This window comes from Oncorhynchus mykiss, chromosome 28, assembly GCF_057628025.1.
Source record: "Oncorhynchus mykiss isolate SJ-2025 chromosome 28, ASM5762802v1, whole genome shotgun sequence".
Lineage (NCBI taxonomy): Eukaryota > Metazoa > Chordata > Actinopteri > Salmoniformes > Salmonidae > Oncorhynchus > Oncorhynchus mykiss.
Window position 1 is genome coordinate 14,735,501 of NC_143049.1, and position 18,593 is coordinate 14,754,093.

Here is an 18,593-nt window from a genome sequence, read left to right on the forward strand (position 1 = left end):
CCATGGGTCATCATCATTGGTCACTTGGTAAACAGAGCATAAAGGTGCCAACTATTTAGTCTCTGTTGAAGACATCCAATTAATAAATGTCTTAATCCTTTCAAGTAATATTATACATAGTCCTTACTTTCTTTTTATTCATTTGGATGTCAACCTTTATTTACATCTTAAAGAAAGATAACGAAAGAAAAACATTACAGAAAGGGTTTATTCAGTTTTTGCAGGTTGTACTAAGAGTAATATCTTCCAGTGAGTATAGGTAAAGACATTTTCACACAACCACATGTTCTGAATCTGGCTGACTGTGTTGGCTGTAGCTAGCACTTAGTCTGAATCCTTCTCAGTGATTCAATTGACTTAATGATTGTGAATCCGCCCTTAAAACGAGTCCTGACCAGGTTGGGTGTGTTAGAGATTACTCTTCGCTGAATGCCTTGATTAAAAAACACCTCTCGGCTGCCCCTCATCCTGACAGACTCACCATAGCAGCGCTCATCCCTTTCCTCTCCTCCACATCATTAAAAAAGCTGTGCTTACATCCAAAACCTGAGCCATTTCTTCTCTGCAATTCTCCATTCATTTCTGTTCTGTTGAAAGGGAACTTGTATATAATTTGACATGATTGTGATTTATAGCATATCGGAACTACCTCAGGGGCAACAAAAATAATCTATATGACAAGAACACAGAATTAAAAGGTGCCATAGGGTTGATTAGTGTATACATGTGTGTATAATCCATAATGCGCACACATTTCACCGTTTATTTGTTGAATTAAAAGGATGTTTTCAGATAAATCAAATAACATAGACTGGAGAAAACTAAGTGCTTTCAACTTCACCATACAACCGCACAATAAAAAATATTAAGTTATGTAACACTGTAGTTTTACATTCCCATCTTTTCAATAATCATGAATCTAATAATTATTCATGATTATTAGGAAATCAATCGGTTTAAGTGATGAAAAAAATTACTAACATTTCTGTATGACTAATTAACACTTCCCGTGATAAATGTTGGCAATATTAACTTAGTGACTGTCCTTAAAATTGCTATAATAATCAGAATTCAAATTGTCTTGAAATCTTTTTTTGTCAGGAAGAAGATAACAATTTGTTCATAGTCCTCACCTTCAAGAAAATGACACAATATTGTAGAAAACAGTTGGAAATAAGATTGTGGAAATAAGATTGCGTTATCAGCAGTGTGAACAACACGTGTGAATCATTGTGAATTATGTCCGAGGTCCTACCCAAAGACAAAAAAACTCAATTGAGAATTGTTTTGTCATCCATTCTCCATTCATTGGTTCTGCGTTCACTCCCCCGTATTAGAAAGTCATTTGAAGTACAGTGCAATGTACAGGTCCTAAAGTGCACACAGTTATCATCCCTTTCTCTGATAAAATATAAAATGTGTCTTTCTTGGAAGAAAAGAAAGAGGTCTGCCAATAATAGTTCCATTTACATGTGGGATTCACATGTCTTTGTTCGCTGGATGACCGTAGAACATACTCGTTTGTTTCGTCTCCTCCTTCTCTCTGGTCCACCATGTAGTGAAAGTGCAGTGTCAAGAGGGAGTGCTCAGGGGAAGGGAAGGAGAGGGGGTGTACAGGCTTTGTCAGGTAGAGTATTTGATTTGGGATGTCTGTGTGTTACAGGAGACACTGGTGAGAGTGGGAACCCACCCCCCCCGTGGTCGTCGCAGCACCTTGGCTCTCCAGAAACATTGGATCCAGGCAAGCAACTTTGGCAGCGAAGAACGCATGGATACAGTGAAGCACGGCAAAGAGGTTTGAAAATTCCAGCTCCTGGGAAACAAAAGATAGACAGTAAGTATTTCATTGTTTTGGTATAATAATACAAAAAAAATTGTATGAATGCACAATACAGTACATCGTTGTTCACATTGGTATCAGGTGATAATGGCTAGGAAAACATGATACAAATATGATATCTGTATTGGCTGATTTCACAGAGAGGATTTTACAGAGTCAGGGAGGTTTGTTACCTTGGCTTCAATAGCTTTATTGTCCTGATTTTGGAACAGAAATTTGATCTTGCTCTTCCCATCATCAGAGGACCCTTTCAGTTGGGAAAACTTATATCTCCATAGCACTGCCTATATAGGGGAAGGAAGTAAATGTGGTTGGACTTGGTTTATAAAGAAGCTTATCTTCTCCAACTAAGATGGAGTCAAGCGTTACGGTAAACTAGCTGTTTATCTATCTATTTGATCCTGATTAGTCCTCTTAAATTAGCTACCTATACTTATCATATAACTGAATTGCAAAGCTAAATGGTTCCCATAATGTTTTTCCACCTAACATTTGAAAATGTACCAGACAGTGCACTTATAAGTCATAACCTCAGCAGGAAACACAGTGTGGATTGTAGAGACACCTGGAAGATGACATCCTGTTGTGAATGACGATTGGAATCTACCACAGAGTGACGATAAACTTCCTCCTAATTGTCAATCATTTTGTTTGGCCTGTCTAGAGAACGTGAAAGCGTCCACGCCACCTTGTTCTAAACCAGTAGCCTGACTTTTCAACATTGGGTAGGTCGGTTTTAATGTGTGTCAATAGAGATCGAGCTCTCCCTCTGTAGCACTGTCTGTCTTTTGAATAGAATGTATGTTTGAGTCAAATATGCTAATTCATTTATTCACATTCCATACAAAACAAGATATACATGTACAAAACACAATAGGAAGCAACAATCTTCCCCCTAGGGGCTCCACACAGATCTGAATCCTGTGAGTACAGAACAAGGCCGGTCTCCTATCTGATTCAATTATTAAACATTCCCCACCATGTGTATAGTTTTACAATTGCCGTTTAAATACGAATTGTAATTTCATGCTTGTTTTGATAAACAATACCCTGCCTAGCAGCAGTAGCCTAGGCTACCGCAAGACTCTCTGGGGAGAGAAAAATAATATGCCTCGCTGTGTAGGAATTAGGCCAAGAAACACAGAGAACAACATAGCTGTCGATGTGTCCTGTTTGTCCACATTATGTATTCTAGTGGAGTAGTTCTGGTGGCTCTCAGACTTGGTAAATGTCCAAAGTTGATGTACCAGCAATGTAACTTACCTTTGAAGCAGCATCGAAGCAGACAAAGCCCATACTGAAGTCTACGGTCAGTCCCATCAGGTGGCTCTCCATGATGCAAGCGTATGTTTTACACTGTGGAGGGGAAACAACGCAAGACGCTAGTCACTAGAGGCATATATAATAGACAGCATAATCTTCCACAGCTAAACGCACATAAATCAGTTGTTGTGAGAGGATGAGAAGGCTTGGCCTGTATAGTAGAGTATGCCACTGGTTCTCTTTATCACTTATCGGTTTATCTCCTACCATTGTTTAAGCAGGATGAGCCCTCCAACATAGCTCTGCCTCACTCCCCACCCCTACCTAAAAGAGTTTGGTTTTGATTGGTTTCAAGTGACAATTTTGATGACAGAGAGCTTGGATGTTGCTTTGGGGGGCATTGAAACCTGCCTGGAAATTGATTTATGAAAAAGTTCTGCCTCTCATCTATTGTGTACCTGTATTCTCTCCACCTCCAGGAAGGTAGCCATCTGAAAGGCCTTCTCCCAGATGAGCAGCTCACACTCCAGCTCTACGCTGTAGAACATGTCCTCCCCACACTCCGTTTGGACACTGAAGCAGTGCTTCCGCTTGTCCAAGAGGTCACTGTCCTGAGAGAACCATGTTAGTCATGCCTGTGTTCAATGCCAGTCACACATGGGTTCAATTGGTATTTGTTTTCTTTTAAATGCTTTGAGTGGTTTCATTGAGCCTGCCTGGAATGCCAGATGGGCGGGGTTTCTGCATTTGGGACAATTCTATTGGTTCCGATGCTCCTGACAAGCTCAATCATAATCAAGTACAGTATTTTAAATGTTTCAAATATTATTTGAACCCATGTCTTGATATCATGCTGATAATGTGCATAATGTGCACTCATACAGTGGTTTGCAAAAGTATTCACCCCCTTGGCATTTTTCCTATTTTGTTGCCTTACAACCTGGAATTATTATTATTTATTTATTTATTTATTTTGGGGGGGGGGGTGTTGTACCATTTGATTTACACTACATGCCTACCACTTTGAAGATCCAAAATATTTTTGGGATGTTGGATGGGTTCCGCTGGTGTACAGAAATCTTTAAGTCATACCACAGATTCTCAATTGGATTGAGGTCTGGGATTTGACTAGGCCATTCCAAGACATTTAAATGTTTCTCCTTAAACCACTCAAGTGTTCCTTTAGCAGTATGCTTAGGGTTATTGTCCTGCTGGAAGGTGAACTTCCCTCCCAGTCTCATATCTCTGGAAGACTGAAACAGGTTTCCCTCAAGAATTTCCCTGTATTTAGCGCCATCCATCATTCCTTCAATTCTGACCAGTTTCCCACCCAGACCCTGCCGATGTAAAACATCCCCACAGCATGATGCTGCCACCACAATGCTTCACTGGGGGGGATGATGTTCTCGAGGTGATGGGAGGTGTTGAGTTTGCACCAGACATTTTCCTTGATGGCCAAAAAGGTCAATTTTAGTCTCATCTGACCAGAGTACCTTCTTCCATATGTTTGGGGAGTCTCCCACATGCCTTTTGGTGAACATCAAATGTTTTAGCTTATTTCTTTCTTTAAGCAATGCTTTTTTTCTGGCCACTCTTCCGTAAAGCCCAGCACTGTGGAGTGCACGGCTTAAAGGGGTCCTATGGACAGATACTCCAATCTACGCTGTGGAGCTTTGCAGCTCATTTAGAGTTATCTTTGGTCTCTTTGTTGCCTCTCTGATTAATTCACTCCTTGCCTGGTCTGTGAGTTTTGGTAGGCGGCCCTCTCTTGGCAGGTTTGTTGTGGTGCCATATTCTTTCCATTTTTAAATAATGGATTTAATGATGCTCCGTGGGATGTTCAAAGTTTCTGATATTTTTTTTTATAACCCAACCCTGATCTGTACTTCTCCAAAACTTTGTCCCTGACCTGTTTGGAGAGCTCATTTGGTCTTCACGGTGCCACTTGCTTGGTGGTGTTGCAGACTCTGGGGCCTTTCAGAACAGGTGTATATATCCTGAGATCATGTGACACTTAGATTGCATACAGGTGGACTTTATTTAACTAATTATGTGACTTCTGAAGGGGCTTATTTAAGGGCTTCATAGCAAAGGGGGTGAATACACATGCAGGCACCACTTTTCAGTTTTTCATTTTTTATATATTTTTTTATATATATTATATATTATATTATATATATATTTTTAAAATTTCACCTCACCAATTTGGACTACTTTTGTGCATGTCCATTAAATGCAATCCAAATGAAAAAGCTATTTAAATTACAGGTTGTAATGCAACAAAATAGGAACAATATCAAGGGGGATGAATACTTTTGAAGGCACTGTATACTGTACTGTATGCAGATAAGAAACCCAGTGATACCCTAAGAGGATGTGACAGACATTGGCTGGAATTCAATCAACATGCATTTTAGGATTTCAGAAAATCTGTTTCACATGTTGAGAAATGCTGTATCACATTTGTAATTCAATGTGTTATCGGCGGACGGACATAGCTGACAATACATATAGAAATAACCAGTTATGTGCACGGCGCAAATGACCAGCTCACTCAGTATGTGACGACGAACCTGGCTGAGTGAGAAATGAATAAGCGGAGCTGCTGTTGCTGCTGTGAGGATTTCAAAATCAAGTGTCAACTCCCTCGTCCCAGCCGAGACATGCTGCTGTGCATACCAAACGCACTCGTGAAAGAGCATTGCAGAAAATTTCAATGATACCAGCCAGAGTTTCAGAAAGTATAACTGTTTCCAATAGCAGCATTTTGAGTTTTACTGTTTTGCACTGTCATATGAAAGCGAAACCAGTGGTCAAGAAATTGATCAACTCTAGCCTTGCAAAGACGCAATGTGCGTAGAAATTGTGCAATATCCACACATTCTACGTCACAACTCTTTCCATTAAAATGACAAAGGACACATAGCACAGATCTCTTCTCTTTTTTCATGTCATCTTTCAAACACAGACCCTGACATTTGCTACTCAGCACTTTCTAAATACAGTACCTCAGGCGTAAAAGTTGTTGACATACCTTTAAAACTTTACACATGATCTCATACACAGTGTAGCTTTTCTCTGCCCTCGTCCAGTCCCATGTAGTCACCTGCAACATTACACATTAAATACCCTTTAGTCATATATTCAGATGGGTCCCTTCGAAATCTTTTTGAAGTGTAATTACATTGGTCTGTTTCAGTTTCCTTCACTTTAATCTTTTATGTCCTACTTGCACACTCTGTGTTCCCATTTTCACACTTGTTACGGGTTTGATTTTTCTCTCCACTTCGATGTTGGTTAGCATGTTAGCACGATAGCTGAGGTGCGCACTGATAGGAGTCACCTCGTTAGCCACCTGTGCTGGACCAGCTGGTTTTTAAGAGCTGCTGACCCAGTGCATCAGGGGAAAGGAGATGTTGAGAGAGCTAAACCTGAGGTAAGATTTCCAGCTCAACCACTTTAGTTAAGAAAGAAGCCTGAGTTTTGATGTTTCCCCTGTTTGTTTTGCTCTATATTCTCTTTACAGGTACGGTGTAAGCTGCAATCTGTATTGAAAAGTGCTTACGTGCTCCAACAGATTTGTTTTCATGTTTGAGGTGTTGTCCTCCAACAACCTCTCTCTCAGCAAGGTCAATGGACCTCTGACCAGGTCATGACCATGGCCTTATTTCTATTACAACATGACTGTCATTCAGATTCCATTCACCCAGTTAAATGGAACAGCGATAGGCTTAGGCTACTACATGATACTCTAATTTTCCCTACACCCATCATGAGGTTGCTACAACCTAGTCCCCCATACTTATCTGGTGGACCTCAGACCAGATTCAGATGCAGAACGGGCTCAATACGGACAGCGGGTCCCCCCAAAAAACTAGTTCGGGCATCGACCCCTGGTATCATATAAACACACATAAGACATGGAAGAATGCATAGAATTGCAGGAAATAAGCTGCAATAAAACAGCAAAAAAATCTCAACTACTCACTATATTTTATGCATCGCAGTGCTAACTAGCTGTAGCTTATGCTTTCAGTCCTAGATGTATTATCTGATCCTTTGATAGGGTGGACAATGTCAGTTCATGCTGAAACAGCTCTGGTTGGTTGGAGGACGTCCTCCGGAAGTTGTCATAATTACTGTGTAAGTCTATGGAAGGGGGTGAGAACCACGAGCCTCCTAGGTTTTGTATTGAAGTCGATGTACACGGAGGAGGACGGAAGCTCGCTGTCTCCCGGCTACACCATGGTACTACCCTACAGAGTACTGTTGAGGCTACTGTAGACCATCATTGCAAAATACTGTGTTTTCATCAATTATTTGGTGAAGTGATTATATTAAGTATAGTTTTATCTAAAAAGATAACTTTTTAAATGTTTGCATTTGTATTTTTATGAAATTTAGTGAGGAGGATGGTCCTCCCCTTCCTACTCTGAGGAGCCTCACTGCTTCTCACATAAAGTCCAAACACTAGCTTGTTCGGACTGAAACCGAGAGACTCCTGAACAACCTCCTGTGCTGCAAATAGCACTAGAGGCATCCCTTCATCCCAGTCTTTCTCGAACTCAAAGTAGTAAGCTCTCAACATTGACTGCAAAGTTTGATGAAATCTCTCAAGAGCGCCTTGTGACTGGATGATATGCACCGGAGGGGCAATGGGTAACACCCAACTTCTGTAGCACTTGCTGGAAGATCTTTGACATTACATTTGAACCTTATTCAGACACTATCTGAGGATATAAACGTTGAAAAGGTTTCACAAGGCCCTTAACAATACTGGGAGCCATGATGTTGCTCAGTGGAATGGCCTTGGGGAAACGAATGGCAGCACACACGATGGTTAAGAGAAAATGGTTACTACTCGTTGCTTTGGGCAAAGGACCAACACAGTCCACCAGAACCCTGCTAAAAGGTTTGTCAAAAGCAGGTATAGGCTGCAAAGGTGCCACAGGCAGAGTTTTGTTCGGTTTAACAGTCAGCTGGCAAACGCTACAGGATTTACAGTAAACCACAACATTATGTTTCAGACCAGGCCAGAAGAAGTTACGCAGGATACAATCACCCATCTTGTTCACCCCAAAATGGTCTACCATACTTCCATCGTGAGCCAACCTCTGTATCTCTTGTCAGAGTGTAACTGGAACGACAATTTGAGATACACTGGGACTATCGTTTGGACCAGAAGTGGCTTGAGAATGCCATTTCCTCATCAGAACACCATCTCTGTCAAAATGACCCATGAGAACTTCATCAAACTCCTCCTCTGCATGTATCTCAACAAAAAGACGGGAGAGGGAAGCATATTTTCTCTGTTCAGCAATTAGCTGCTTCCTAATTCAACTGTAGGGAACCTATCTTCTTTCAGCGGTCCTACTAACTCGCTCACCTTAGGGGTTTTCAAAGGAGAGGTCAACTCAGGAGGTTTAATGAAATCAGGACCACACAAAGGTCTCAGACAGATTAAACATGGTGGGATCGCTGACATTCCCGAACACTAGACTTGCTCTCTGCAATCTTCTTAAACATAGCACGTGTAACAGCAAAAACTGGGAACTGGGAACACAGACAAAAGGCAAAACACCCTCCAAACTGAAGGATTGGGCTGCCCCAGTGTCTCGCAGTATTTTCACCGGCTGCTTAACATCATCGCCACTCTGAAGAGACACAAACCCATCAGAAACAAAAGGTTCATACGCAACTGATAAAAGGTCTTGCTGCACACTCTTCTTGTTCTTTTCTGTATTCTAACTCAAGTTCCCTTTTCTTGGACTCAAACTTACATTTCTGTTGCTCTAATTTTGCCTTTTAGTTCCTACTCCCGCAGTGGCACGTCTTCAGGGTTTATTCTACCACCCGTATCACCCTTTTCATCAGCCTCTCTCTGAGAGTATTTCCTTCAGCGCCAAAGCAGCATTGAGTACATTTTTGACCACTACTTCTGGATGGACAGATAACACACTGATGTCATAATGCTTTGCAATGATGATCAGATTCGCCTTCGTACAGTTATATTTTATTTCCCAAGTTGGGTCTTTCACAATGCTTCCGAATCAAAGTCACTGGTTTTCTTTTTTTCATGTGTGTTTATGCAACTTTCACACCGATTTCACCAATCTTATAACACCTATGTTGGTTGTCAGTGACAGAAAGTCTACAACAAAAAGTTATATTCTATTGGGCTGTTGAAGGTAGGTGCACCCGAATCAGCTGCCCTGCGCACCGGATAGGCAACTTTTGCAATTTTTAACAATTTCATGTTTCTGAAGGTACAAACGTTGCCTTGACTGTCAATGAATACAGCAAAGGGCTGCTGTTTTTATGAGTGAGTTCATGCTTAAGTTCAATACTTTAGATTGAACACTTTAATAAGCCACAAATTTGAGCGTTCTTCCTATTTCCACTCAGCGCTAAAACAAGCACAGTAATGAATGAGTAGGTAAGTGTATCTATAGGCTTGCTCTTTTTTAATATCGAGGAATATTTCACTTTCTCTGTTCATAGGAGTAACAACATGAATTTGTGCATGAGGCAGAAATAATGTGGTGCGCCTGGATAATGTGGTCCACCATTAGCTGAAAGACGATGTCCCTTTTTGGTCAGTGTCAGTGGAGGAAATGGAGAGTGGAGGGATGTTGAGAGGTGGACCCTCAGTCTGCTGCTCTCTCCCTCCACTGAGACTGACCATCAGATGAAGGCACCATCAGCCCTGTAAAATGTAATTAAAATGTAAATATTTAAATTCTCACTCAGCTGTGCCTCACAGGTAATACAACAAAGGATCTATTACCAGTGTGATCATATTGTTTACCTCAAATGTTGAAATATAATTATTTTAAATGGCCCGAACAACAATATATTGGCAGACAATATGGGGTGATAACACATACATATCCCAACCAGAAGCCATGGATTACAGGCAACATCCGCATCGAGCTAAAAGATAGAGATGCCGCTTTCAAGGAGCGGGAAACTATTCCGGGCGTAATAGGAAATCCCACAATTCCCTCAGACGAACCATCGAACAAGCAATGCGTCAATTCAGGATTAAGATTGAATCCTACTACACCGGCTCTGACGCTCGTCGGATGTGGCAGGGCACAAAAACTATTACGGACTAGAAAGGGAAACCCAGATGCGAGCTGCTCAGTGACGCGAGCCTACCAGACGAGCTAAATGCCTTTTATGCGAGCTTCGAGGCAAGCAACACTGAAGCATACACGAGAGCACCAGCTGTTCTGGATGACTTTGTGATAACACTCTCGGTAGTCGATGTGAACAAAACCTTTAAACAGGTCAACATTACACGGACCAACTGTCAAGTGACATTTTCACCTCTCCCTGACCGAGTCTGTAATACCTACATGTTTCAAGCAGACCACCATAGTCCCTGTGCTCAAGGAAGCGAAAGTAACCTGCTTAAATGAGTACTGCCCCGTGGCACTCACATCGGTCGCCATGAAGTGCTTTGAAAGGCTGGTCATGGCTCACATCAACAGCATCCCCCCGGACACCTTAGACCCACTCCAATTCGCATTACGCACCAACAGATCCACAGATGACGCAATCTCAATCGCACTCCACACCGCCCTTTCTCATCTGGACAATTGGAAAACCTATGTGAGAATGCTGTTCATCGGCTACAGCTCAGCGTTCAACACCAGAGTGCCCACAAAGTCATCACTAAGCTAAGGACTCTGGGACTAAACACCTCCCTCTGCAATTGGATCCTGGACTTCCTGACGGGCCGCCCCCAGGTGGTAAGAGTAGGCAACAACACGTCTGCCATGCTGATCCTTAACATTGGTGCCCCTCAGGGGTGTGTACTTAGTCCCTTCCTGTATTCCCAGTTCACTGACGACTGCATGGCCAAACACAACTCCAATTATTCCAGTTATTCTTATTGTGTTACTTTTCAGTCCCCTCAAGAGACTGAAAAGATTTGGCATGGTCCCCCAGATCCTCAAAAGGTTCTACAGCTGCACCATCGAGAGCATCCTGACAAGTTGCATCCCCGTCTGATATGTCAACTGGTCGGCATCTAACCGTAAGGCGCTACAGAGGGTAATGCGAACGGCCCAGTACATCACTGGGGCCAAGCTTCCTGCCATCAAGGACCTATATAATAGGCGGTGTCAGAGGAAAGCCAATAAAATTGTCAGAGACTCCAGTCACCCAAGTTATAGACTGTTTTCTTTGCTACCGCACGGCAATCGGTACCAGAGCGCCAAGTCTAGGACCAAAAGGCTCCTCAACAGCTTCTACCCCCAAGCCATTAGACTGCTGAACAATTCATAAAAATCGCCACCAGACAATTTACATTGACCCCCCCCTCTTGTACACTGCTGCTACTCGCTGTTTGTTTGTTACCTATGCATAGTCACTTTGCCCCCACCTACATGTACAGATTACCTCAACTAGCCTGTACCCCTGCACACTGACTCGGTACCGGTGCCCCCTGTATATAGCCTTGTTATTGTTATTCTTATTGTGTTACTTTTTATGATTTGCTTTTTATTTTAGCCTACTTGGTAAATATTTCCTTCTTCTTGAACTGCACTGTTGGTTAAGGGCTTGTAAGTAAGCATTTCAAGGTAAAGTCTACACTTGTTGTATTCGGCGCATGTGGCAAATCAAGTTAGATTTGATAATGTATTGGGCCTATAGCTTACTGCACAAACCTCATTGACACAGTACTGTTTTTAAATGCTAATGTTGCAATTAAAAATAAAATCTCAGCAGTAAATCCCGGCTTGCATTTTAACACAATGTGATCGTGACTCAGAAAAGGTTGATGACCACTGTTCTAGAGTTTTCCCTGTTAACACTATCAACGGTTCCCTTTACTGTTGCAATTGTGATCTAATCAACGCAATATTAGCCACTTTCAATACTGAAAGATCCCTCTCGTAGGCCTACGTTGCATTCAGAAAGTATTCAGACCCCCTTGACGTTTTCCACATATTGTTACGTTACAGCCTTATTCTAAAATCAATGAAACTATTTTTCCCCCTCGTCAGTCTACACACAGTACCCAATAATGACAAAGAGAAAACAGGTACATGTATGTAGACATTTTTGCAAATGTATAAAAAATAAAAAACTGAAATATCGTATTTACATAAGTATTCAGACCCTTTGTATGAGACTCGAAATTGAGCTCAGGTGCATCCTGTTTCCATGGATCATCCTTGAGATGTTTCTACAACTTGATTGGAGTTCACCTGTGGTAAATTGAATTGATTGGACATGATTTGGAAAGGCACACACCTGTCTATATAAGGTTAACAATGCATGTTAGATAAAAAAGCAAGGAATTGTCCGTAGAGCTCCGAGACAGGATTGTGTAGAGGGACAGATCTGGAGAAGGGTAGCAAAAAATGTCTGCAGCATTGAAGGTCCCCAAGAACACAGTGGTTTCCATCATTCTTAAATGGAAGAAGTTTGGAACCATCAAGACTCTTCCTAGAACTGTCCGCCCGGTCAAACTGAGCAATAGAGGGAGAAGGGCCTTGGTCAGGGAAGTGACCAATAACCCGATGTTCACTCTGACAGAGCTCCAGAGATCCTCTGTGGAGGTGGGAGAACCTTCCAGAAGGACAACCAGCAGCACTCCGCCAATCAGGCCTTTATGGTAGAGTAGCCAGACGGAAGCCACTCCTCAGTAAAAGGCACATGATAGCTCGCTTGGAGTTTGCCAAAAGGCACCTTAAGGACTCAGACCATGAGAAACAAGAATCTCTGGTCTGATGAAACCAAGATTGAAATCTTTGGCCTGAAATCCAAGCGTCATATCTAGAGCTAAACTGGCACCATCCCTACGGTGAAGCATGGCTGTGGCAGCATCATGCTGTGGTGTTGTTTTTCAGCGGCAGGGACTGGGAGAATAGTCAGGATCGATGGAAAGATGAACCGAGCAAAGTACAGAGAGATTCTTGATTAAATTCTGCTCCAGAGCGCTCAGGACCTCAGACTGGGGTGAAGGTTCACCTTCCAACAGGACAATGACCCTAAGCACACAGCCAACACAGCATAGTAGTGGCTTCAGGTCAAGTCTCTGAATGTCCTTGAGTGGTTCAGCAAGAGCCCGGACTTGAACCCGATTTGAACATCTCTGAAGAGACCTGAAAATTGCTGTGCAGCGACGCTCCTCATCCAACTTGACAGAGCTTGAGATGATCTGCAGAGAAGAATGGGAGAAACTCCCCAAATACAAGCTTGTTCCGTCATACCGAAGAAGACTCAAGGCTGTAATTGCTGCCAAAGGTGCTTCAACAAAGTGCAGAGTAAAGGGTCTGAATACTTATGTAAATGTGATATTTCATTTTTTTGCTTTGTCATTATGGGGTATTGTGTGTAGATTGATTAGGGGAAAAAACTATTTAATCGATTTTAGAATAAAGCTGTAATGTAACAAATTGTGGAAAAAGTCAAGGGGTCTGAATACTTTCCGAATGCACTGTACATTAGGATCAAATAGCCACACTAGCCACGGTTAAAACTGTAACTTAAAGCAGGTACAGGCTGGAAGTTGCACAGAATTTTCAGAACTTTCAAGCTCAGAAAACCTGAAATTCGCTCAGTGCCCCAGAAATGAGAAGGATCATTGCCCACTAGGTTTACCTCCGAAAAGACAAACTAAAAGAAAAACCCACAGCAACTTATTATAGGGAGCACAAACAGAATATGGAACAAAACAAAATGAGGGAAAAACCTAAACTCACTAATGTGGTTGAGCTAGAAATTGGACCTCAACTGATGTAAGGGGTAGCTGGGGGCTCCTCTGAGATAAACCTACATCTATCTCAACATCAATCTCACTTTATATTTTAGTTTAATACCAACAAAACAATTGTCATAATAACTAATATTCTGAGTTGTGGATATATATAAACACAAGTACTGATATGGTTGGCATAACATAATAATACTGATGTGGTAATAATTATCAATCAAATGAAAAGCAAGGGGCCACAGACATCAATCAGGTGTGGAATTATAATTGTTGTCCAGCTGGATACATGTACGGTTTAATAGACAATAACAAAGGTGGAAAATGTGTGTAGGACTCATTATAGGCTGGACAACAATGTACACATTTTCAAAAACATTTGACACATATTTTCAGAAACTAGTTTAGATACATTTAAGTGATAACCTTTTTTTTTACAGCCCGGTATTTAGCAGGTAGTTAGCTGGTACTGTAAGTACCAGTACCAGAAAGTATCCATTGTTGACACATAGTTTCAAAGTGAAGTAACAGGTAACAGAGAATTTGTATTCTTGTGAGTAAAATAATTAGTTGTAATGGATAAGGAATATAGGAATTTTATATGTATTTTATAGCTATGAAGATATATTTACCGTATTTATTTTTGATGGGTTAATTGTATGTTACCTCCTGGTGGTACCTACCAGTGGTGGAAAAAATACCCAATTGTCCTACTTGAGTAAAAGTAAAGATACCTTAATAAAAAATGACTCAAGTAAAAGAGAAAGTCACTGAATTAAAGACTACTTGAGTAAAAGTCTAAAAGTGTTTCGTTTGATATATACTTAAGTATCAAAAGTGCGGCAGGTAGCCTAGTGGTTAGAGTTGGGCCAATAACCGAAAAGTTGCTAGATCGAATCCCCGAGCTGACAAGGTAGAAATCTGTCCCTGAACAAGGCAGTTAACCCACTGTTCCTAGGCCATCATTATAAATAAGAATTTGTTCTTAACTGACTTGCCTAGTTAAATGTAAAAGTATAAATAATTTCAAACTCCTTATATTAAGCAAACCAGATGGCAAGATGTTCTTGTTTTTTAAATTTATGGACAGCCAGGGTCACACTCCAACACTCAGACATAATTTACAAACAAAGCAATTGTGTATAGTGAGTTTGCCAGATCAGAGGACGTAGGGATGAACAGGGATGCTCTCTTGATAAGTGCCTGAATGGGACTATTTTATTGTCCTACTAAGCATTCAAAATATAACTTTTTGTACTTTTGGGTATCAGGGAAAATGTATGAAGTAACAAGTACATTATTTTATTTTGGAATGTAGTGAAGTTGTCAAAAATATCAATAGAAAAGTACAGATACCTAAAAAAAATTACTTAAGTAGTACTTTAAAGTATTTTTTACTTAAGTACTTTATGCCACTGGTTAGTACCAGCTTAAAACAGACTGTAAAATGAAGTGTTACTTAAGTACTTTACACCACTGGTTAGTACCAGCTTAAAACAGACTGTAAAATGAAGTGTTACTGTTGCTACTAAAGGGAAATTAGGATATAAAACGTACAGGAGGTGCTGAGAACTTGAAGAGTGAGGAACCCCTCAAGGCAAGGAACTGTGATGAATACATTCGGTCCTGAACGGAGTCCTGCTCCTTCTCATCTACCCAGCCCATGTAGATAATCTATCAGAGAAAGAGAGAGATGGAGGGAGAAAGAGAGGGAGAGAAGGAGTGGAAGAAATGGAAATGGTGAGGGAGAAAAACACTTTTTAGGGAAAAGGGAAGGCAGCAGACATCAAGTCTTTCTGCACTTATCTCAGTCAGGAGAATTGCAGCGAGCCACAGTGGAAATGTTTGCTTGCATTTCTCTCTCTCTATGGACATCTTGATGGATGAAAACACTGAGTGAAAGATTCAGGACCAGCATGAGCAGTCGGTCTCTTCTAATGTACTTTAATTGCCATGACGATACGGGATGTCAAATGATTTCATGCTTTTGTCATTTGGGGGCTGGAGATGGATTAATTATAAAAACAGTTAATTCACTATCCATGTCTAGGCTGATGGAGGGATTGTTGCTGAAGTGAGGACCAAGGGAACTTGTGTTGTCCTCTCTTCCTGATGATTTCTCTTTGCTTTGAATTTATGATGCAAACATTCTCCCTCCATCTGCAATAGTTGCCACTGGCACAGCCAGTCACCCATGGCCTTTCTGTGGACTCTCAAACCTGGTTGGAATGAATGAATTAATGAATGAATGAATGAATGAATTACATTTTATTTTCATGTCAAATCGCCAGTTGGCAACCGATACCTTACGGGATTAATTGACAAACAAACATTTCTTTCACAGTGATAATTCTTCCAGTGTTCTGTGCATTCAGGTTGGATTGACATTCAGAGAGCCTTCTAGAACAGTAAACCGTGTAGAGTGGAGACGAATTGGATGAAGCATCTTTCGGGCATAGTCTGTCATTTCTTTTAACCTTGAAACTGTGCTTTAAAAAAATGCATTGAATAAAAGACCATGTCATGACAATTTCATATCAATGGTGAGGATTATTTTGTAAGGTATAAATAGTAGTATTAGCAGCAGGGGTGAAAGTATATTTCATTTCTTACCGGTACGGAACACCCAAGTGTACCACAAAAATTACAGGGTAGCCTACTCTGGAGGATATGGCCGATGTTCTCCTCTGGTGCCAGTAAGATAGGCTACTGTTTGCTCAATTAAGTTCATTTTGATAACTAAAAGACAGATTGGATCTCTTTACAGCAATAGCGATTTTGCTTTCCAAACAGTTGTTCCACAATTGTATTTTTAAATGTTGCAATATTCCTTGGCTGGGTCTCTCTGCTCTTCACTGACAGTCACAGCGCACACTGGCCAAATTGTGGGCCCTTCCAACTGTAGGCTATGCGATTTAAAACAATCAACAGCTCTTTTTTTCGTCTTTTTTTTAAGCGAATGATTCTCTGTGGCAAAATCATGCTTTCTGGTATAGTTGCCCATTTTGAATAACGTGATATTAATTTCTGTATAGAAAGGAGTAAGCTAATTAGGCTATACAATTTGGGCAATTTCATTTAAAGCTTAGCTTCCCCTAGCCTTATGGACACAACGCCTACCGTATGCCTTTTTAACGTGGCTTAAACATAGCCAGTCACTTAACAAAGGCACTCATGTAGGCTACCCGTGCACATTCGTTCACTCACAAAATAATTACAGCATCCAAAACCCAACAGTGCACTTTGCACTTGCAATTTGATGAACGGAAAGAGATATCTGTTACAAAACACCTACGTGTAGTGTAATGAAATTCTGCGATTGTCATTAGGCCTACACTTAGCCTGAATTGATACATCATCCACTGTTGTCCACGTGCGTCTCGATCTCGGCAACTTATCTCCGCCTTGTCACAAGCGCCTCAGCCACTCAAGATGTAAGTGTTCTCCTTAAACCACAACGCAATTTGGAGTGTATACCACCCGGTTTCCAGTCAATTCACAAATTGTTAGTGTGTCTAATATGCAGTAATGTTAACTAATAGGGTAATAGCCTATAGTTTTTGGGCATGTTGTATTAATTGTGATAGGCTCATGTTTTACTGGTCAGGTACCCCCACTATTTATTTTACTGGGATGATGTACCGGACCATACTGCCTTACTACTACTAGTAGTAGGCCTAGTAGTAGTAGGAGTAGTAGTAGGAGTAGTAGTAGTAGTAGTAGCTGCTTACCTGTTGATTAACTGGGAAGTTTCTGTTTATCTTCTTCACCTGTAAAATCAAACATTAAACTCATTGCCACATAATACACAAAGATTACATTTGGTTGCACTTGATTTTATAATCCAGAGACTATTATTTATGTTGCGTATTTAATACTATGGAAATAGTAACCTCTTACTCACTGGTTAGTTTACCTGAAACACCATTTGTTGGCTGTATAACATTTCATTAAGTATCATCATACCAGTATAATATGCTCCTCTTTGAGAAGCACACACACTCAGTCTAGCATGGGCCCACCAAAACCAACGACTAACTCTCTATTTACAACATTCTTATGTTATCCCCACAGACATAAAAGAACACTGTTGAAGTGAAACTACTTAATGTATTCAATGTACAGTAGGTCAGATCAGGTTTGCAATGAATAACTTCAATCAGACCCCCTCTCAACCGCAGAGGGGGAGGAAAGAACTAATGCTGATTGACAACTCATGTCTTGTAAATCAAGGGGAGAAGATGCAGGTATCCCTCTCCAAATTTACCAAAAGAATGTGCTTTGTCTCAACAGACCTTTTTTCTGCTGAAACTCTAACACGTTCAAAAGCAACTACTGAAACAATATTTCTAACATAGAACGTGGGGAATGGTCAGAGGCGATTTCTATAGAAAACTAATGTTATTTTGTTTGTTATTTTGTGATGTCATTAAAAATGTTTAAAAAGGAAAGACTGTAACGTAGTGTATATGCTTTCTAAATGTACAAAGTTTCCATTCTATGCATTGTGCATGTAACATGAACAATTGTGAAAGTGTTTTTGTTAAGAAAGGGATGTGATTTGAGATATATGTTTGTTATAACTGTGCAGAGTAAGTAGTCACCGCCCCTGAGTGAGTTCAGAGAGCGTGTCATCTTGATGGAACTGTCCATTTCGAACAAACTGTATAACATGATGGGTTAAGAAATTGACATACTAGACCACAAAAGCGTCAAACTGCAGCTGCACGTTTTAAGTGGTTGAACAGTGAATCTCAATAC

At 40.8% G+C, this 18,593-nt stretch overlaps 1 protein-coding gene across 1 annotated transcript in view; it reads right to left on the reverse strand.

Moving 5' to 3' along the window:
* Positions 1–1,515: 1,515 nt before the first annotated feature.
* LOC110508596 (gamma-1-syntrophin) overlaps positions 1,516–18,593 on the reverse strand; it is a 56,799-nt gene continuing 39,721 nt past the window's right edge. Inside the window, 8 exon segments of the mRNA XM_021589231.3 lie at positions 1,516–1,686; positions 1,688–1,813; positions 2,014–2,124; positions 3,104–3,196; positions 3,562–3,714; positions 6,138–6,209; positions 15,390–15,506; positions 17,564–17,602. Coding sequence (XP_021444906.2) covers positions 1,624–1,686; positions 1,688–1,813; positions 2,014–2,124; positions 3,104–3,196; positions 3,562–3,714; positions 6,138–6,209; positions 15,390–15,506; positions 17,564–17,602 — 774 coding nt within the window. The 3' untranslated portion in view covers positions 1,516–1,623.